The sequence below is a fragment of the Coffea arabica genome, chromosome 9c (genome assembly GCF_036785885.1).
Source record: "Coffea arabica cultivar ET-39 chromosome 9c, Coffea Arabica ET-39 HiFi, whole genome shotgun sequence".
NCBI lineage: Eukaryota > Viridiplantae > Streptophyta > Magnoliopsida > Gentianales > Rubiaceae > Coffea > Coffea arabica.
The window spans coordinates 2,403,523-2,426,543 of NC_092326.1; the positions used below are offsets into that span (position 1 = coordinate 2,403,523).

The following is a 23,021-nucleotide window of genomic DNA, read 5'->3' on the forward strand; positions in this document are numbered from 1 at the left end:
TTGTTTGTAGCTCATCAGTGAATGAATCTAAATTTGATTTGACAATTTGAAACCTTAAAAAGACACTGGCAACAATATCTACATTTTGAACTAATATATCAATGACGGGTTCGAGGCAAGTGATTAAATACAGGTAATGAATTTAACCATGTTGAAATTAAATTCTCAGAAGCAAAGAGTATTAAATGGCACTGGAAATTTATGTAACTACACATGTTGAAGTTCGATGCAGAGGAAGAAGAAATAAATAGTCATCTAAAAAGAAAGAAGAAAGTCAAGAAACAAAATATTGCCTGCGGTCAGAGAATTCGGAGAGACTTAACTCCTTAAGAGAATAGGGAGAGAGACCGTCAAACTCCACAAGAGGATTGAGAGGAACAAAGCTTCCTGGAAGCGGCAGCTTCGGCGGCAGCGGCAGCGGCAGAGGCAGCGGCAGCGGCAGCCTCGAGTACCTGGAGCTTCGGTGGTAGTAGCAGCTTCAGTAGCAGCGGTAGTGGTAGCTTCGAGTACCTGGAGCTTCGGTGGCCGTAGCAACTTCAGTAGCAACGGCAGCGGCAGCTTCAACGGCAACGGCAACGGCAGCTTCAGTAGCAGCGGCGGCTTCCTTGAAGAACTTCGAACTTCCAAGTTCCAGTGCCGACAAAACAATGGCCAGTGCCGACAAATTGTTCAAACCTGCCAGTGCCGACAAAACAATGGCCGAATGCCTAAATGCTTAAAAAGTTCTCCATTTGTTCTCGCTTCTCAGAGAAACAAAGAAGAAAACAATCCCTAATGCCTAAATCCCCAATGACGGCCAAATGCCCGATTCCCTCTTCATTCTTCAATTTTTCTGATTTTCTCTTTTATTTGGCTAAAAAGACGATAATGCCCATGTAGTATGAATGGTCTAAATAAAAAAATTGGATAAAACGGTAACTTCAAAAAAATTACCAAAACCCACCGGGTTTATCAATAACTGCCGGTTCTAGCGGTTCTATGGTTAAACCGTCCGGGTCGAACGGATCAAGGCGGGTTCTTTGCAACTCCGATCCAACTAGAAAACTAGCCCGGTTTCATGACCGGGCCACCGGTTTGACCGGTCCGACCGCCGGGCCGGGCCGGTTTTAATAACTGTGCATTAAAGGTTCTTAAGAAAGCTTTATTTGATCAATACACTCTCTCTCTCCTAGTCTCTCTTGGCCGGCCCTCAAGCAGCAAAAATAACCCATTTGCTCTTCAACTTTCTACTCCAAATTCTTGCACCAAATCAAACCAAAATTGAACTACACTTAGCCTAATTCTTAGAGATTGTATCTAGCTAAAAAGGGGGAGCATTTCATGGTTTATTTTGAAGCAAGGAGGGCCGAAATTTCTGCTCTTGTGCACCAAGTGGAATAGGTAACGATCAACTCTCAAATTCTTGTTTTATGGAAGTAGTAATGCACATCTAAGCTATTGTATGCATGTGGGTAGTCTTGTTTATGGTGGATTCTTGTTGTGTGGGCTCTATGAACTCCCACTTTTGATGAAAAGACTGATTTGATGATTGATGATGAAATTAATGGTGGTTTAGTGCTTAAATTAGTGGATTAATGTTGTATTGTTGGTAGAAAATCAAAGGAGGTGCTTGGAGCAAAAGTGACCGTTTTACCCTGCCTTGTTCGACCACTTTTGTGCAAAATTTTGAGGTTCTAATGGCTTGTTTATGTTGTTTACATGTTATATTAGCTGTGTAAAAAGTTTCATTGAAAAATAACTTGATTTGGTCACCCAAATGTTGGATTTATGAAAGCTTAGAAATCTGGAAATTTATCCCGTATTCACCCAGGCAGTGTATTTGTTTCAGCTATATCTTTTTACTCCGATGTCGGAATCGAGTGCTGTTTGCGGCACTGGAAACTAGACATTACCAGATTTCTATTGATCTAAAATTCACATTCTGGTTCTACTTGAGCAAGCCAAACCATTCGTTTGAAATCCACTGTCCTGTTTCATTGCTTCCTGGAAGGCAGCACATGAGTTGCAACTTGATGCTCATGAATGAGTTGGTTATGGACAGATTTTGAAAATGATTTCTTCTGAGAAAATATAGCCTTATGAGTCAATTTTCTAACTCCACCAACCACGCTCAATTCTGAGTTGAATTGAGTGATTTATGATTGAAATTCAAAACTGACTTTGTGAACGAAAACAGTGTTTTGGACAAATTTGAAACTAACTACGGTTTGGGACTTGTTATCCAAAGTTTCTTATTGTAAATCATCTATCGAATGTATCTTGAACATATTTTGAACATTTTCTACTGGAATGAACCATGTTTGAGATGTTCCTTGACCAAATGTTTGGAAACGGCAAAACGGAAGTTCAAAGGCAGCTTAGCCTTAGAATTTCTTGTGATTTCAACGGTTTTGTTAACCCACTTTCTGTGCTTATTTCTCCATGAAATTTGGTGGAGGAACAACCCTTATATGGTAGTATTATACTACTAATTTTGGTGTTATTCCGAGGCCATTTCATTGCTCAACTAAACTTCCAAAGTTCGTGACTTGATTTTGGAAAACCCTTGTTTAACAAGGAAATTTGGGTAAGTTTGAGCTACCATATCTTGGTGCTCGAAACTTCAATTCTCATTCTGCTTGTTTTATTTTAAACCTGGATTACAAATCTAATAGGCTTCCAAATTTCAGAGGCTAGCTAGAATTGTATGAATTTTACCAAGTTTTCAAACTTTGTCAAAAATCAACCCAAATCTGTCTTGACTTTCCAAAACAGCAACTTTGGGCTAAATTTTGAATATTTTCCAATTAGAATCATGAAAAGTGTCTTCTAGGAACTTTTAGTACTTTGGAAGTAGTTTCCAATGGCACCAAGTTTTCCAATTTTGGACTTGTAGAGAATGAGATACGATTTTTCAAAGTATGGGTGACAAATCTGAAATTTCCGAACTTAAAGGAAATTGAGGGTTGCGAACTCTCTATTTTCCTTCGATATTGCTAAACCGTTTTACACTTGATTTCAAAGATGAAAATCAGATTTTGCTTGTGTTTTAAAACCCCATTTTTGAGCCTCGATTTACCAGTAATTAAGACTCATTTTCATGAAATTTTCTTAGATTGTACAAGTGTGCAATCTTCCTCGATAATTAGGGGTTTTAAGTGATAGTGTGTAATAGACAATTACTATTTGCTCAGGTGCTCAAGGAGACCTTCAAGAGGATCTCGAGGGGAACACCTAAAGGCTCGTTCACGCACTTACTCCCTTGTTTCGATTGGTGAGTGTCAAGTGCATGAATTTGTTGCTAAGTGGTTAATTGTTTCTTATCCATTATGTGAATTTGAAATTTTGTGACGAGGCTGTACTTTACCGCACTCGTTCTCTTTCAAATGAAATTATATTCGTATTTTGCTATGTGAATGCATATTCGACTTGTACATAGTAATGTGGATGTGATTCGTATTTGTGATTTGTATTTGTGATTCCTTTTTGGAATCGTCGATTTGAGTGTTGGTCATTGACTTATATTCGTATTCGTATTTGTATTCGTATTCGGGAGACGCCCAAACTCATGGGTTAACTTTGCGAATCGAGGCAGCATGGGTTTGGTCGATAAGCTTAGCCAACCATGAGATATTCGTAGAGCATGATCTATTGGAGAGATCTTGCTCGGCATTACTCGTGTAGTATTGCCATGATATATTCGAGTATTATCAAAACTTTGATGAGCGGGCCCTGTAAGGGGGTGTAACAATGACGGGATTCGAAAAAAAGTGGTGTATCTACGGATTTGATACTTACGTGGTTGACGGAGTGTCAACATGAGCTGTGATCAAGACTTTGACTCCACTACGTGGAATTTAGCTCTTGAGAGCTACAGTATCCTTGAATTGTTTCTGTTTATTTTCCTATTCGAAGTGTGAATTATTCAAACTTGATAGCTTTACCTACAATGTAATTGTTGTAGCTACTTGGATTATATGTTTGCATGTGTGTTTTCTTGGCCTCATTGAGTATTGGCTCATCCCATTAGTTTGTTTTCCTTAACAGGAACCCAATTGGAAGGAGTTGAGCAAATGCCGACTTGAGGCACTTTTGTATTAGTGTTTTAATTATAACCGACTAGACACTTTTGGATGTTGTATATTTTGGGGAAGTGATTGTAAAATTGAATTTGTGATGTAAGACCGGATAGTTATGTATGGAAATGACTTCGTACATTTATTCCGACTTTCATTGTTAGTATTAGACTAGGTTTGAATTGGTTTTGTCTCGAGTCCTGGCAAGAATTGGGCAGGCGTCCCGCGGATACCCTTGGGTTTGCCCTTGGGAGAAGCTGGGGCATCACAATCAACAGTAAACTAAGAAAAGTTAATTGAGAGATTAGAGGTGAGTGAGTTCAAGAATTTCGCACTATTGCGTCCAAGTAAAAAGTTCGTGTATTGCGCGTAGGAACAATTAAGTGGAGATTTGAGAAAGTTATACTAGACTCATAAGAGTGAATAAATACAGTGTTAAAGGAATTACAGTTGAGGATTAGTGTACAAGTGAAACAAACAAGAGAGAAAAGTGGTAGTACGGAACACTATTCAAACCCTATTCAAAGTTGACTTTTGCAAAGCTTTTGGCCACAATTTCTTCAAGCTTCCAAGACAAGATTCACACAACTCAAACTACTCTCTCTCTCTCCTCTCTTTGGTCGGCCGAAACAGCAACAGGAAAAGGTAGGAAGAAAGCTTCTTCATCTTGCTCCAAATCTTGTTCCATTTCCCTCACAAATCTTCACCCGAATCACATACTACTTGGAGATTAGTTCTAGCTTGGAGAAAGGCGTCATCTTGTGGAATTTCTTGGAGCTTTTGTGGTGAAAAAAGTTCTGGTATCATCTAGGGTTCAAGAGGTAACCCTTTACCTTCTTCTATCTTTCTAATTTCTTCAAGAATGAAGCTTAGTTTGCATGGGTTTACAACCCTAAGCAAGAAATAAGTTAGAGGACTTGAGGAATTTCAATTCTTGTTTTAATTTTTAAGGCTAGCAATCTTGAGGTGGATTATAGGTAGCTTACTTGAAGACTAAAATGCTTGATTGTTGTGTTTATGTGTTATATAAGAGATTTATGGTTAGAATATGGAGAGAAAGTTGGAAGAGGTGTGAGATGTGAGCTAGCCGAAACTATCCTATGGTTATCTTGCTTGCATTTTGAATTTTTGTTGGTTATTTGACTATGAAATGGATGGATATGTGTTGTATATTGGGTGTATAAAGTGCCTTGCGAAAATTATTTCATTTGGTTGCACAAAACTAGAGTTTTCGAAAATGGAAGAAATCTGGAATTTGTGATCAGGAGGTCCAGACAGTAGCTCTTTGTTCGAACATAACTTGTTGTACAAAAGTCAAAATCGAGTGCCGCTTGCTGCATTTGAAACTAGACATTTATAAATTTCTAACGGTATAAAAATCACCTGTTAGTTCGAACTGAGTGAACCATAGTGATTTAACAAAATTGACTGTCCTGTTGTGACTCTCTGTATGAGAGGAATGGAGAAGCTGCATCTTGTGGCTTAATTTTTTATTACTTGTGAACTGATTTTCGGAATGACTCTTTCTAATGAAATGTAGAATTTTGAACCTAGTTTCCAACGCCACCAACCATTCCCAATTTGAGTTTGTATTAAGTGAGATGTGGTCTGATTTCGAAAGTACAACAAAGCTGGAAACTGGAAGCTTTTCCCTTTCTTGTTGGCCGAATGGTCAAATCTGTTTTGGGATATTTTGCCTCGAAAAATTTTGTGTCAATTGCTTATCAATGTTTCTGGAACCTTAGTTTCAAAAATGGAGTGAATTGGGATTGATTTCATTGGACAAAAACCTTTGGAAAGAAAGAAAGAGTGGGTTGGCAGATTTGCTTTGAAAATTTCACGAACTTTAGTCGTTTTGTTAACTGGCTTCCCATTTGAGTTTTTGCCTGTAATTTGATAGGGAGGAAGTCCACATATGGAAGTTTAAGTGTTGCAAATTTGGTGTAAATTCAATACCATTTCGATATCCAAATGATGCCTCAAACATTTTTCTTCAAATCTGGAAATTCACTGTTCAAGTAGTGAAAATTAACCGACTTTAGGTTATTATATCTTGATGCTCGAAACTCCGAATTTAGTTCCATTTATTGTGTTTGAAACCTTATTTGGAACGCTTGTTGTGTTACGAATTTCAAAGACTAATTCATTTTCTGTGAATTTTACCGAATTTCCAAAAATGGCTGAAAAACCAAGACTGGTTCAAACCTATCCTCTTGGAACTGAAACTTTGAGTTGAAAAATGAGTGCTTTCCGTTTAGAATCTTGAAAAAGTGTTTTCGAGGAACTTTAGTACCTTGGATCTAGTTTCCAACGGTATAAAGTTTTTCCATATTTGGACGTATCAAACTCAAGATAATAATGGGGGACGCCCAATCTCATCGGCCGACCTTACGACTCGAGCCGGCATGGGCTTGGTAGTGAAACTTGGTGAGCCATGAAAAAAAATCTATTTGAGAGATCTCGCTTGACATACTCGAGTAGTATCGCCTTATATAAAAGAAGTGCAGGCCCGGAGCAGGAGGTGTAACGGTGATCGGGAGTGTGAAGTAAGTGGGGTTCTACAGATCTATAATCTACCCGGTTGATGGAGTGTCAACTCGTGGAGGTACTGGATCGGTCATTGGCAAAGCAAGTAGAATATAACTCCTGCGAGCTTCCGTATCCTTATCAAGTGTATTTTATTGTTAGTTGTGAACTACTTGAATGTTATAGTTTTAATTCTCATATAAGTGCTATCGTTATTTGAACTATGTGTTTTGCATATTTTTCTTGGCCTCACTGAGCATTAGCTCATCCCATTAGATTTGTTTTCCTTAACAGGAGCCGAAATGGAAAGAAATATGGAGAAGCCAACTTGATGCACTTTTGATTAGGGTTTTGAATGTAATTGATTAGATGACTTTTGAAAGTTGTATATTTGGGGAAAGTGATGTACTTGGTATCTTGTAATGTAGGAATTGAATACTTATTAAGGAAGTGACCTTTTCTTTGTAGTTTCGACTCTTATTGTTGATTGTTATCCATAAGTTTGAGTTCATCTTGTAGTGAGTCCTGGTAAGAACTAGGCAGGCGTCCCGCTGATACCCTTGGGTTCGCCCTTGGGAGAAGTGGGGGCGTCACAGTTTATTATTAGTCGAAATGCAAGGTGCTAGGTTTGGATAATATAAGAAGTTCTATACGGAACTAGTTCTAGGCTTGACAATGATGTCTCACCTAAAGAGCTGCTATTATAATTAATTTCATCCATATTCCACCTAAATGCAGTGTTTCAAAGGTAACCCATGGAACCATATAGTACAAATTAAACCTTGTCAAATCTCTTAGGCCTACAAATTACGTTGATTTGGTAGACCTATTGATAATTATCTCCTCCTTGGTCACATTAAAAAAATTTTATAGCTTTGAAATTTTAAAATTGACTTATAATTAAGGGTCTATCAGCTACTGTCTTTGCGAAAATGGTTCATCACCTGCACTTCATGATGTTATCCAAATTTTAGATTATCCTCAAATATTTATTGAAATTATACTGGCCTTGCTACTTAAACGGAAGCATAACAATTACTTTGATTAAAAAAAACTGTATATATATATATATAACTTTTAATCATTAAATTTTATAAATTTTTTTGGAGGCAAAAGTTAACATTTATGCTTTCAAACCGTTAAAGAGGGAAAACTAAAATTTCTAGGCTTTTGAGAGTCGGTGACTAGAGGAATGGCAATGAGGTGGATATGAGGCTAGAAACCCTCACCCGTCTCCCTCCTTGTGCTTTAAAACTTCTCCTGGCTTTAGTGCTATCCCCCCACTTCTCTTACCCCTATCCCCATCCGTCTACCCAACCAGGGTGCCCTGATGGGTGGTTCAAAATAAAATTTTATTTTTTATTTTGATCTTATGTTTTCATATATAATATTAACAAATAACTTTATAAATCAATCTTTTGGACTTTTAACTAATATTCAACATTACATTATGTTTAAAATCTACTTTAATCTTTTAAAAACATTTCTCCGTATTTGTTAGCAAATCTAAACTAACAGCTGTTACTATTATTGTTACAAAATTATAAATAATATAATATGTACATAGATATTGGCAAATATAGCTGCATATTAATTAATTCATTTAATTTATAGGCAAGGATGGCGCGGGGATGGTAGCCACATGGCGGGGGGAGAAAAATCCCCACCACCCCACTTCTTTTCCCACAGCTCTCTTCACTCCATTTCTCTCCCCAAAGGACGGGCATCCATTCCTATCATGACCCCTCCCCACCTCTTAATTCTCATGCCATTGGATGGGCCAATTTAGAGGGAAAGTGATTAAAGTTGGCATCTATCTGCCCTATGGTTTAAGTCGTTATGGAAAGGAGGTGACCTCTTAATTCTCATGCCATTTCCAGCTTTGAGTGATGAAACTAGGAAGATGAAAATTCTAGACAAATTGTCGTGTCTCAATCAATGAACTCGAAGATGGATCATGCAGCGGCGTGATTCTTGGTATGTTATTGTCCAATTAGCAAATTTTGAAAACATCATTGATGGTTGAGATGAAAGTCAAGTAACAGGAGGTTTAAAACTTTTCATATTCTTCTATTCACGGAACATAATAAAAGATAGGTGCACTCTTCAATTATTCATGCCACCGTATGTTTCATTAATCAACATTATTGTTTATTATTAATCGAATGCAACGTTCTAGATTTGGATTATAAAAAAGTTGTATACGGAACTAGATTATAGGCTGACAATGATGTCTTATCTAATTAAAAAGGTGCTATTCCAATTAATTTCATCCATATTTCACCTAAATGCACTGTTTTAAGGGTAGCCTATGGTACCGAACTAAGTATGTCAATGGGTCGATTTTATCTAAATCAAATCCAAACCCAGTATATCTGAGTAGGGTTTAGGTTTAATTTATTAACCCAGACCCTAACCAAATCTAGATCCCGTAAGAGAATCATGAATTTGGGTGGAGTATAGTTTTCTATGATTTAGATCCAAATTCAAATCCAAATTAGACCCTACCAATACCCATGCAATATTCTATGTGTGTGTATGTATCAGTAAATTCGGAAATTAACCTAATATTCTATGTCATTATAATTAGTACAAACATTTTCAAGAAAAAAAGAAAAATGAAAGCAAATAAATAAAAGATTGAATATAGACACAGATGAAACTTTGAAAACAAATAGTTTTAGTTGATAATAATTCTTTTTTGAGTTCATAATATTGTGTTCAACATCATGAATGTTGATTTTATTATTTGAAAATTAAAATTGGATGATATTTATGTTATTTTTTAACTCTATATATTTTCAAAATATTTTTACTTTGGTTCTTCATTGTATGATCAAAAAAGTATTCACGAATACCCGTTGAATACCTAAACCTATGAGAGTTCGAGTTTGAGTTTACTTTTTCAAACCCATAAGGGATTGGGTATGGGTTTAGGTATGAATAAGAGTATGAATGTAGATCAAAGGGATCTAAATCAAACCGTATTCATTAAGATACCTATACTATACAATATAAATTAAACCTTGTCAAATCCCTTGGGCCCACAAATTATGTTGACTTGGTAAACCCCTGGATAATTACCTCCATCTTTTTTTATATAAAATATCATAATTTTATTAAAATTTGCATTAATGATAGAAATTACATCATTAAACATACACATATATCAAAAAACAGGATAATATGGTGAGCTCTATCGAATAGATCCAAAAAATTATAAATCGGTTAATCAAAATCTAAAAAAACTCATCTTGGGCACATGAAGAAAGCAAGTTTTGTCGTTCCAAACTTCAAAATTGACTTTTAAGAGTCTATTAGCTATTGTCCTTGAAAATGGTTCATCACCTTCACTTCATGATGTTTATCCAAATTTTAGATTATCCTTAAATTTTTTATTGAAATTATACTGACCTTGCTATGTTACCTATGTAGAAGGAAGCATAACAATTACTTTGATCGAAAAATAGTATATACAAATAACATTTAATTTTATAATAATATTTTATAGAATTTTTTTTGGAGGTAGAAGTTAACATTTACTTCAAACCTTATGTGAGGGAAAACTAAAATTTCTAGGTTTTAAAGAGTTGGTGACTAGGAATAACAACGAGATGGATTTGGAATAAAAGAACCCTCTCCCGTCTCCCCTCCAATGCTTTAAAAACTTCCCCTTGCCCTAAGGTATCCCCCCTGCCCCACCCCACTACCCAATAAGGGTGCCCCAATGGGTGGTTCAAAATAAACTTCTCTTTTTCATAACTAAAATTCAACATGAAATTAAGTTTAAAATATACCTTAATCTTTTAAAAATATTTCTCCATATTTATTAGCATAACTAAAGTAATATCTGCTACTATTATTATCTTATTGCAAACATGCAATACACAAAAAAAAATTCAATAAACTAAAAATAACAAAATCATCATTTTACCACACAAATCATGATATCATGAGTTTTCAAATTATAATGTATATGTCTGTATGTGTATGTGTGTGTGTCTATATATATATATAGAGGTGGGGATAGTACCGATACAAATCCCCACCACCCCTACTGTATATAATATGTACATAGATATTGACAAATATTTACGTATTAATTTATTTAATTAATTTATAGGTGGGGATAGTTCTGAGAAAAATTCCCGCAACCCCTACTCCCACTCCGCCCCATTTCTATACCTACGGGGCGGGCATACTTACCGATCGTGACCACTCTCCGTCTCTTAATTCCCGTGCCATTAGAAGGGCCAATTTAGAATGAAAGTGAATAAAGTTGGCATCTATGCTGCCCTATGGTTAGGTGACCCATAGCATTTAATGGTTTCATTTCTAGCTTTGAATAATGAAACCATGAAGATGAAGTCTCAAGGACGAATTATCGTGCCTCAGTCAATCACCTCGAAGATGGATCACGCAACGGAGTGGTACTTGGTATATAATTGTCTAATCAGCAAATCTTTGCAAATCATTGATGGTTGAGATGTAGTCAAGTAACAAGGTTTAAAACTTTAAAAATTGTTCTATTCAGGACACACGATAGAAGATGGATCTATTTTCCACTTATTTGAACAAGATTTTAAAATTCAAAAATAAATAATAATAATTGAAATTTATAGCGAGTCCATCCTTTCTATTTTATATGCTTATTCTGTGCTATACTTTTAAGGACATAATAGAAAAATCCAAAATTTGAATTTAATACAAAGAGTGCTTATGGAATAGCAATATATTCAAAGATTTATAATTGTCCCTAAAATAAGTACTAGAGGAAAAGGTAAAATAGCAAAGAGTTTTTTTTTTTTGGTTCCCCTTATCAAGATTTGGCATAAAGAGTGACTTCTAATACGTCGTTGATAGCACATACAATTACTCATCATTCTCTCTCAAATTTAAAAATAGATTAATTTTCTATACATTAATAATGTATACAGTATTAAATCTGAATGCATACTATTTGTTTCAAATTTTGAATTTTAAATTTAAATTAATATTAATTGTCATGCATTCGAATCTAATAGCATATACAGTGTATACAGGATTAATTCTTAAACAATTATACATATTGTGGGGAATGAAAGTTGGGGGAGGCGATAAGAGGGGACACCATATCAACAGTGTACATAAGTTTCAAAGAGAAAAATCATAAAGGGACTAAGAGCCTAAAAGTCTTCGATTTGGGTCCTCATTGCGTCAATGAATGATTTCCCATCTAGTTCACGGGAAAATAACGCTTTTAAATAGTCAATCATACTAATTCTTCTGAAAATTGCTGGATTTTCAGGGGTGATAAGACTTGGCACAGGACCCATATCACCATCCAGTTTTGGGACAAGAAATGTTGCAATGGAAAGCCTTTCGTTGTGCAAATTCACAGTTGCCCGATGCTCAACACTCTTGTAAATCCCATTTGTCACAATCTGCATCTCAGTTCAAAAACGTCACATTATTGCCAACTGTGTACTATGTAGCATACTGTAAGGCCCAAAACAACCAATGCAAAGATCATAAACGAAACAATAAGTAAATAAAAAGGAAAGGATTGCAAACCAATTAACTACCCAACTCCTCTTGAGCTTGTAGATTAATTGAAACAAGCTACTTCAAGTTGATGAATTACAATCACTCTTGTGTACAAAGGAAGGCTCACCTCCTCCTTGCCCCAAGCAGCACTCGGTCAAGCCAGGACGTTTTACTATCCCTTAGGACAACCCTCACAGAGCTACACTCATGAAAGATTCACTCACAAATGAAAAGCTTACAATGAATCTCACACCACTAAGACTACAAATATTCTTTTTGGAGTATTTTCTCACTAAAATCTCTCTAGATCTTTTGTATCTTCAGTGTGCCAAAGTTGTTTGAAGTATCTGACCAATCACTATTTATATAGGACCAAGAAAGAGCCTCATTAAAGCTTCCAACGGATAGAAAGTAGCTGAAGAGTCAACTAGCCGTTGGAGTGTCGGACGTCCGATAGCCCTGTTTTATGCGTCCGACAGCAGGCAGTGAGTTTCAGAGATTTTCTTCAATTCTTTCGGACGTCCGATGCAAGCTCTTTATGCGTCCGACAGCAAACAAACAGATTTGAGAAATTATCTTGTTTCTATCGGACGTCCGGTAGAGACATATTCAGCGTCCGATAGGTCCGATAGTTTCGTCGACTTCGAAGGATCCTATCGGACGTCCGAAGCATGCGTCCGAAGTTGTGCAATGATTATCGGACGTCCGATCCTGACATCTTGAGCGTCCGACAGATTCAGCATACTTTGTCATCGACTTGATCATGGAATCAAATAACTTCATAACTGAAAATATATCTTGAAGAAATATTAGTATTATCCATTTGTTTTGTAAACATCAAAAGATAGGAATCAAGATCAACAATATCCTCCTTTTTGATGATGACAAAACAATGGATGGAAAGAAACAAAAATAAGTATAAGCTCCCCCTCAATCATTGCAACCAAAATTTTTAAGAGCCAAACTCATAATCTTAGAATAATTCCCCCTTACACATTGCATCTCAGAATAACTCCCCCTTACACATTGTATCCATTTCTCCCCCTTTTTGTCATCATAAGAGTAAAAATCAACTACTATAATCCAGCAACAATAACAGAGAATTCAATATTCCAAGAAAAAATAGAGAAATGACAGCAATCACAGTAAATCATCATGAGATCAGCATTATTCTTTTATCTCTCTTTTTGACATCATATAGATTCAGTAGTATTCAAAGATATCAGCGAAAACTCAGATCAAAAAATCAAAAGAAAAGATATTCTGAACAAGAATCACTGCAATGATTAGACAAAACCTCCTACTTGTTAAAATTAGTATCATGTCTAACTATCCACATGCATTTCATGCCTTTTTTTATATTCTTTCTCACATAGCAATCACTTTTCATGTGACCTTTTTGACAACAGAAATTACACATAATCAGGGAATTATTCATATGAATAGGTTTAATAAATCTTACTTATCTTCTCCTATGGAAAGCAAACTCATTTGCAGCAGAATTTATCTTAAAATGAGGTTTTGATTTATTACTTTGAAAACAGTCCTGTTTTTTATGTTGAAGCAACACATTTAAATCATCCATTCTTCTTTTCAAATCATCTTGTTCCCTTTTGAACATTTCACAAAAACTTATTTTTCTATCAAGATCCAAGTGTAAAGCAGTCTCACTTTTTTTGAAATAATCATTTTCAGCTTTCAGATTTTTGTTTTGTTGAAAAAGATTTGCATTATCTCGAAACAAAAAACTAATTTTCTGTTTTAACTCCTTGTTTCTAACATAAGATTCTTTCAAACTATCATGCAATTTTATAATGAAAGATTCAAGATCATCATCATCTTCATCATCACTTTCAAATTGAGAGTTAGAAGATGTTACCTCATCATCTCCAATGGCCATGAAAGCCAATTGAGCAGATTGATCTTCCTCTTCAATTTCACCATCGGAATTGCATTCATTCCATGTGAATTGAAATTTGTTTATTCTTGATTTTCTTCATTCTTTCTTCTTCATCACTGGACAGTCACTTGCATAGTGTCCAGGTTGGCCGCATTCAAACCACTGATCAGTTTGCTTTTTGTTGAACTCTAGCTTCCCTTTGTTTCTCGAGTTGTTGAACTGATTTGGGAATGAATTGCTAGGTCCACCATTTCTGAATCTCCTCTTGTTGAGTATTCGTTTGAAACTTTTTGTGATGAGAGCGATATCATTGTCATCACCTTCCACATCTTCTTCATCTAGGGAGGCAGAATCATCTTCATCTTGTGAGGCTTTTAGAGCAATATTCTTTCGCACTTTTGCATCCTCTTCCTCTTGCACCTTAGTCTTAAGTTTCAGTTCATAAGAGGTAAGAGAATTAATAAGAAATTCAATAGGCGTAGTATTCAAATCTCTAGCCTCCTCAATAGCAGTCACTTTATTTTTCCAATCATTGGACAAGGCATTCAGGATTTTTCTATTTTTCTCACCAAGAGAATATTCTTTTTCCAGCACCTCTAAATCTTTAATGAGATCATTGAATCTACAATACATTTGATCAACATTTTCATGAGGTTCCATCTTGAAAGATTCATACTTTGTAACTAGAATGGACTTCTTTTGTTCTCTAACATTCTCACTACCTTCATGAATTTCTTTCAGTTTGTCCCAAATTTCTTTAGCTGACTTGCAACCCTTGACTCTAATAGATTCATGTGAGTCTAATGCACAATATAACACATTCATGGCTTTTGCATTTAAGGTGAGATGAGCTCTATCCACAGCAGTCAGTTCACTTCTTGTTTTCGGTCTAGATGCATGAGTATTTTCATCTATAAGAGAGGCATCATATGGACCTTCACTAATAATAAACCACAATTCGATATCAATAGATTGCAAAAAGATAATCATTCTTTCTTTCCAACTCATATAATTTGACCCATTAAACACAGGTGGTCTAATAACAGAATGTCCTTCAAAAAACATAGTATTATTGGTTGTCATCTTTACTCCAAAGCCGATTGAGCTTAATCTCTAGGAGACCAAGCTCTGATACCAATTGTAAGGCCCAAAACAACCAATGCAAAGATCATAAACGAAACAATAAGTAAATAAAAAGGAAAGGATTGCAAACCAATTAACTACCCAACTCCTCTTGAACTTGTAGATTAATTGAAACAAGCTACTTCAAGTTGATGAATTACAATCACTCTTGTGTACAAAGGAAGGTTCACCTCCTCCTTGCCCCAAGCAGCACTCGGTCAAGCTAGGACGTTTTACTATCCCTTAGGACAACCCTCACAGAGCTACACTCATGAAAGATTCACTCACAAATGAAAAGCTTACAATGAACCTCACACCACTAAGACTACAAATATTCTTTTTGGAGTATTTTCTCACTAAAATCTCTCTAGATCTTTTGTATCTTCAGTGTGCCAAAGTTGTTTGAAGTATCTGACCAATCACTATTTATATAGGACCAAGAAAGAGCCTCATTAAAGCTTCCAACGGATAGAAAGTAGCTGAAGAGTCAACTAGCCGTTGGAGTGTCGGACATCCGATAGCCCTGTTTTATGCGTCCGACAGCAGGCAGTGAGTTTCAGAGATTTTCTTCAATTCTTTCGGACGTCCGGTGCAAGCTCTTTATGCGTCCGACAGCAAACAAACAGATTTAAAAAATTATCTTGTTTCTATCGGACGTCCGGTAGAGACATATTCCGCGTCCGATAGGTCCGATAGTTTCGTCGACTTCGAAGGATCCTATCGGACGTCCGAAGCATGCGTCCGAAGTTGTGCAATGATTATCGGACGTCCGATCCTGACATCTTGAGCGTCCGACAAATTCAGCATACTTTGTCATCGACTTGATCATGGAATCAAATAACTTCATAACTGAAAATATATCTTGAAGAAACATTAGTATCATCTATTTGTTTTGTAAACATCAAAAGATAGGAATCAAGATCAACACATACATTCTTATAAAAGTTTAATTAGGCTCAATAATAGGATATGGTTAGCAGGGTAATCTTGTGAGTCCACCTATAATTACTATTATGCCTAAAAAAATTGGAGATAGAATTCAGAAGCTATACCCTGATAATTCCAGGACATGATTTGTAAGTAACTTGTGTAATTAGCATTGAAATCAAGACTAAAAGTAAATTTTTTTCTGCAAATCAAAACAAATTTGTTGGGAAAAAGAGTAAGTACTTTTTTCAAAACAATGAAAGGAAAGTAGTTTGAATTTCACCACTCATACATCATAGGTAAGCAATGATTTGGAGGTGGGGTGTAAGGGCATGTACAATACTAATTTTTTAAGTTATTAGGCCCAAGTTTTACATTCTTGGGAAATATTACTCGAATAATGAAGTAATTAATCAATTAAATTGGTTACTAATATGAATAAAACTACTTTTTCAATATAAAGACCTTATCATCCACATATTTTATGCTTTTTTGACTTTATAAAGATACGTGTTCTATTAAAATAGTCAATATTTTATCAATAAACAACATTCCTTTATCTCTGACAAAGTTGCCAAAGTTAGAAGTTTAGGCACAAATTTGTCAAAAGTTAAATTTTGAGATGAAAGCTACACTTTGACCTGGCCTAATTTTCTAGGTGGCGCAAGTTGATAATTAGTCTTACATCATCCTATTGTAGGCATACTAATCATAATCAGAAAGATTATCTCTTGAATCCTATTAAAATATGGGAAGGACAATCTAATTGCCATATATGTTCAAAATTGTAGAAACCAATTTGAAAATATCTCATAAGGGAGGCCAAAAATTAGATAGATGTTGTAATTATATAAACAGAAAAGCAATTTGAAGAGATTGTTTATATTCACATTATATCTTTGGAGAAAGGATTTTGAGCATGATTACCTCTAAAATGTCTCCAACATTGATTATGAATGCATTAGGAAGTGGTACAACAGGAACCCATGCTCCTGCCTTTTTGATTTGGAGGCCTTCCACTTCATTGACTTGAAGTAATATGGTAAGCCCAGCAGCATCAGAGTGGGGGCAAAGGCCCATCACTAGCTCAGGTTGGGGAGATGGAGGATAATAGTTCATCCTCATTGATTGCATCCCTTCTTGAAAAAGCATTGTCATATCTTCGAGCTTCATTCCTAATGCTTTTGTCATTTGCTCAAGGACCTTGATGGCAAGGATTTCCATTTCCCTTGAGTACTGATCTAGAGTTTCTCTACAATGTTTAAAAAAAATGTAAATAAAAAGTTAAGAATATCCAAGATATAATAGCAATGCCTAATTCTTTAGATGTTAACTAATTGTTGATGCATGCAAGGATGGGTGTTTTATCATCATCTCACGGTGACATGGCTCATTAATTTTCCTCATAAAGACAATTAAGAATGTAAGATTTAAGAAAACGATAATTTCATAAACCTCTCCTAAGATTTTTAGCAATTTCACTGAGCTCCCTTAAGGATTCAAAAATTACACTTACCTCCCCTGATTTGACACTTTTGGTAACCAAACCTTAGACTTGGTCAAAATTTTTAATGAATATCTTAAAATACCCTCAACTTTTAAAGTTTGAATTACTTTCCAGAACAATTGTAATATATTTAACACAAATATACAAAAAGAGTGTCAAGTTTTTAACAACATATTTATTATTTGATAAGTAATGATGACAATAGTTCTATCACTATGATAAACTACTTTTAATGGTGATTTACCAAGGTACATATTTTTTTTTTTGAAAAAAAAATACCATCATAATTCTTTTAATGTTTGTAGACTTTTGGATTGGTGGAACTATCATAGCTTGGTAGCAATTTTGGGCATTTTTTTGAGTTAATGTTGCTTTTGATACCAAAAAAAAAAATCAACAAGTAAAAATTAAATCACATTCAAAGTCATAAAAAAATGTCACTAGTACAACATTTATGGGGTCAATGTTTATATTTTATGGTTTTATTGGCAAAAATATAAAAAGGAGGAATAAGAATAGAAAAAAGAAAAGAAAAATAATTATTAATACCATTCTTTGTAAAAGTATATCTAACAAGAGAGTTTTATTAAAATGTTAAGACTAATATTGTCATTTTATGTTGGCAAAGGAGGTAAGTGTTATTTTTATAACCTCAAGGAAACTCAATGAAATTATCAGAAACCTTCGAGGAGGTTTCTAAAATTATCCCTTTAAGAAAAGCAAGAGAGGATATATTTTCCTATACGAGAGAGAGAGAGAGAGAGAGAGAGAGAGAGATGATATAAATTTCTTTTGATCAATCGTCACCATCTACTCTACTCCTAGAGAGAGAGAGATGATATAAATTTCTTTTGGTCAATCGTCACCATCTACTCTACTTCTACTCTATCCTACTATAGGGGGAATCTATTCGAAAACCGATAGGGATTTAATCAACATCAGACCAGACGTACACACTCATATGGATTTGAAAAAACCACATATAATAGCAAAGTGATGGGATAAATTTGAACCTTTAATCTCTCCCACCCAATCAAGACTTTAAGTCATTGGTGGTGGCCAATAGCCATATGGTTAAAAAAAAAAAGAAATGTTTGGAAAACCATTAAATGAGTCCAAGGGAAAAAAAAATAAGCAAAAGAAAAAGGCCTATCATGTGGAGACTTTAAGAGAGACAATGAACAAATTATTCAATCCTTAGGACACTTTGTGGCTGATAAGCTGTCTTGATCATTACACATCGATTGAAGGGATGACATTTGATGTTTCATGTCATATGTCGGCTCCTAATGCAGTACGACTTCTAAATAAATGCATCTATATAATAAAAAAATATATTATGTACACCCGGATGTTCTCTGCTACAATTTTTCATGTAACAGTATTTGGCTGTATTATTGTCTCCTCGGTTTCAATTATATGTAAAAGCTTTTTTTCTGTAAACCAATTATATGTTTAGTTCTGGCGGGCTACCTGCCAGCATTATCAATTTTTTTTTCTGAATAAAGCATCTTAATCATCAATGGAATACTTTTTATAAACAAATTGTGACCTAGAATAAAGAATAGTTGAGTGGTTATCGTGTTTATTAACTGAATGAGATTTTTTTTTTCCTTCGACAAAACAAAATTCACAAACAGTGACGAAGATGCTGCATAACCATTATCTGCATTTTTCTTTATTTATTGTTCTTTAAGATTTAAGACCAAGTACTTAATTGCCTCATCAAGTCCTTTATTACTTTGCTTATTAGAAGGGAATTATATAGCTCAAGTCCTCTATTTCAGTGATTACAACTCTTAATTCATAAAGTTCCATGCATGTTGGTATTACAAAGATTATAGACATTAATACTGACTTCTGTTTTATCAAAAAAAAAATTATAGACATTGCCACTGTAGAAATAAAGGAGCAGACGAAATAAGGGTTAAATTAGCAAGCGGTAATATATAAAGAACCAAGTTAACCACTACTGCTATAATAAAGGGCCAAAATGTTCATTTTTCCATCAATTAAAATACAAGAAAGAATCAAGCCGCCACACTTAAATAATGTCTCTTATTGTAAGTCCAGTTTAAAAATCATAAAAACCATCATTATATCTCTTTACAATTTCAATTCAAGACTTTCAGTTTCTTTATATACCAAGATGTAGACAATTTATGTAAAGGAAAATGGAAAGATTACAGGTACTATGATTTGTAAAGTTACAGACTGCTACTAACCACTTATTTTCTTAACCTATGACTAGTCTATGATCATCTTATGCCTAGCTTTTAAGTATTTTCACTCACAAAATTTTAAAATTTTACATAAGTGTAGAGAATTTTAGGCATTTATGACTTTCAAAAGTTATACTGTGTGTGATGTTACTATAGTTCTCATGTATTTGCCAACTCAATTTAGCACTTAAACTTAATATATGCAAAACTTGAACATCTGAATTAATTAATTCAGACACGTTTGATAACTAAAAATTAAACATCTGAATTAATTAAGTGTCATTGAATTTTCTAGGCAAAACTTGGTCTAAAAAGTAAGTGATAAAGTATTCACTTATCACTAAATGTAATATACACTCAAATGTATTTAATTTAATACTTAACAATTCAATAACTTTAGATTTTAAATTTCAGATTTTAGTTTTCAAATTTCGGTTTTATCAGACTCAACCTAAAAACAATGATATGAATGTGTGTGCAAATTTTCTTGTACCTGAAATCTGAATGGAAGAGGAAGGTTGGGAAGTAAATGAGGTTTTCTCAAGTGAGTTGGCAGAGCGACCATGTAAAACATGCCACCCCAGTCAAGTTTTTGTTCCTCAGATACAACAAAGGCCTGTCCATATCCTTCTACATCGCCCGGTTCTTGGGCAAATCTCATCTTCTCTTCAATCGTCAAATTGAAAAACTTTTGTATCTCTAGTTCCAGTTTGTCCACCAATGAAGAGCTCACTCCATGATTAATCAGCTGGTGACAAATTGTACAGTCACTAATTATTTGATGCTGACTATTATAACACTTCTCCATTTTAACAGCAGGCATGTATATCCATTTAAATTAGATGATTGTCCTCGTATAACAATTCAAAGAAGATCCTAGGAAAAAAAGGAAAGAAAAGGAGATCACTCCTATTACATTCTAGTCATGCATTATGCACTACTACTAGAGAAAACCAAATGAGTTCATATATTAGGGTAGGCATGCTTGCTTTTGGCATAAAATTCCTGGATAACTACAAGAAAAAAATATTTCAATATGAAAAAAAATACTTGTGGCTAGATATATCAGTTTCCTACAAGTCCTGAAAAGTCATAGTTATTACCATAATAAATATTTCAGAATTATTTTATTCCCTTGAAAGTAAGTTAAAAGTTGTGGTAAAAACCAAATTGAAATCACTAGTAGATTTTGAGCAAATACTACTACAATCAGACTCCCTTATTAGGCCAACAACAATACCTAATATATGCATATCCAAATACAAACAGACAAACCTGGAAGAAGCCCCATTCTTTGCAGGCACAATGCAACTTTTCAAGCTCTGGATTCAGTGATTCATCAGAAAGCAACCTTTGCATGTCAATTACTGGGATTTCCTCTATGGAGACCCCATGAAGTTTGGTTGGATCAGGTCGTATGTATCGGGGTGGGACTGATGCAAATTTCTGCTTAGCCAACTCCTGAACATAGGGTACCTTTAGAGAGCGTCCCAACTTTATCATACCGGATTCCATGGTTGTGGCTTGTGTAAATCTCTACCAATATATATATATATATATATAGCTCCAAGTTGCAAGCTTATAAAGCGCTAGTGTGTAACAATTCGTGTCATACATGTGGGACAATAATAATTAGCAAAATTTAGGCGTATATGATGCATTGGTGGTTTTTGTTGACATGTGACGTGTGGTAGGCGAGGGAAAAATATCATTCCTAGTGTTTGCCTAGTCTCAACGAGGGAAAAAGACAAAAAAAAAAAAAAAAAAACAAAGAGAAGCAAGTCAGCTTCTTGGCTGCATCCGATCGCTAAAAAACGGGCTAGGCAATTAATTTCAAAAAATCTTGTGATAAGAAAGGCGCCAGTATCACTCGCTTGGATTTGATGCTTAGCTGATTTTTCAGGCCCTTTTTCTACTGGTACGTGCAGCAGCAGCTGCTGCTTTACTTTTACTCTCTTTTTTTCCCCCTTTTTTCTTTTGGTTGGTAATATTTTCTAAGGAATAATTGGAATTGGGAGTTTTTGTTTTTTTTTTTTTTTGGGGTGGGAGAGGTCCAGGGGACTTAGCTTGTAGTTTGTTCGGGCAAGCGCACTCCGTCCCAAAACTGTATGAAGCGTTTTGTGGCAATTTGTTTGTTTGCCAAAATATATATATTTAAAAAAAAAAACAAACGAAACTCTTATTTGAGTTCTATGTTTCCAGTTAACTTGTCCATTAGATCTCACCTTCAAATCCTATGATCTCAATGGACACATGGTTGGATTACATTTATCCATTCTTTTCCTTAATCATCATTTGTTTCCCTATTTGATCATTTTGCGATAAGAAGAACTAGTTATTGTGACTGGATTCCTTCAAGATGGAATTTTGCTGCTTAACCAACGACTTAAGCTAACTTGATGGCAAATAGTTCCCACTTCCCACAATCCCCCAAAGAGAAGGTCGGTAAATGAGATTTCAAAACTTTTAATTGTTCGGTGATGAATCAAGCTTGAAGAAGTCATGCCGCAATGGATTGAATATGAACCAGGCAAATTGTTCGCTAAGACTAGGCAAACACTAGGAATGGCCAGTGTTTTGAAAACCAGACCGGTTCGACCGGTTAAACCGTAAACCGGCCATGGCACCGGTCCGGTTCAATGCTAGGGTTGACTTAGCTAGAGAACTGGTCAAAAATCAGTTGAACCGCGAAACCGTCGAACCGGATTTGAACCAGTCGTTTCCGCTTTTCAAGCTTTTTTTTTTTTTTTTAGTTCTGCAAAATGCAGCTATCAAGATTCGAACTCAAGACCTTTGTAATAGAAGACCAATGTAGTAACAATTGCACCATTACATCTTATTAGTTTTTTTTGATAACTTATTTATATAAAACAAATACTCATATTTTTTTTGTTCCATTTTTTTTGTAAAATCTCATCCTCCCATGGCTCTTTTTTTTTAACCTTCAACTCTCTCTGTCTCTCTCTGTATCATCTTTTCTTTTGTCACTCCTTTTTTAATCAAACCTCTTTATTTTAAATTTATTGATGTTTTCTTCCATCTTTTAATTTTGTTTTTGTTCATTAAATTAAAAAAAAGTTAAAAAAAGAATTATTTTTCTTTAACCCAAATTATTTATTGCCACAACCACTCACTTTTATCTCATTTTTTGTTTCTTATCAAATTTGCATTTTTATTTTCGATTCTCTTGACTTCCTTTGAACTCAAAACTTCCTTTTTTAAATTACAATCTCTAA

The 23,021-nt window shown here is 34.9% G+C and overlaps 1 protein-coding gene across 1 annotated transcript; it reads right to left on the bottom strand.

Annotated features, from left to right (window-relative positions):
- Positions 1-11,491: 11,491 nt before the first annotated feature.
- LOC140013995 (oxoglutarate-dependent flavonoid 7-O-demethylase 1-like) lies at positions 11,492-21,300 on the bottom strand. The gene is made up of 4 exons (XM_072064237.1): positions 21,061-21,300; positions 20,289-20,533; positions 16,984-17,311; positions 11,492-12,004 (listed from the first exon to the last, which is right to left on the bottom strand). Exons 1-4 carry the CDS (start codon positions 21,298-21,300, stop codon positions 11,747-11,749), a joined length of 1,071 nt encoding a protein of 356 aa, XP_071920338.1. The 3' UTR covers positions 11,492-11,746.
- Between the last annotated feature and the right edge of the window lie 1,721 nt (positions 21,301-23,021).

Coding starts and splice junctions, on each gene's coding strand:
- LOC140013995 (XM_072064237.1), bottom strand. CDS start 21,300: ATGGAATCCGGTATGATAAAGTTGGGACGCTCTCTAAAGGTACCCTAT. Junction 20,534..21,060: donor AAGAATGGGGCTTCTTCCAG/GTTTGTCTGTTT, acceptor ATTTGTCACCAG/CTGATTAATCATGGAGTGAG. Junction 12,005..16,983: donor ATGTTGGAGACATTTTAGAG/GTAATCATGCTC, acceptor ACTGAGATGCAG/ATTGTGACAAATGGGATTTA.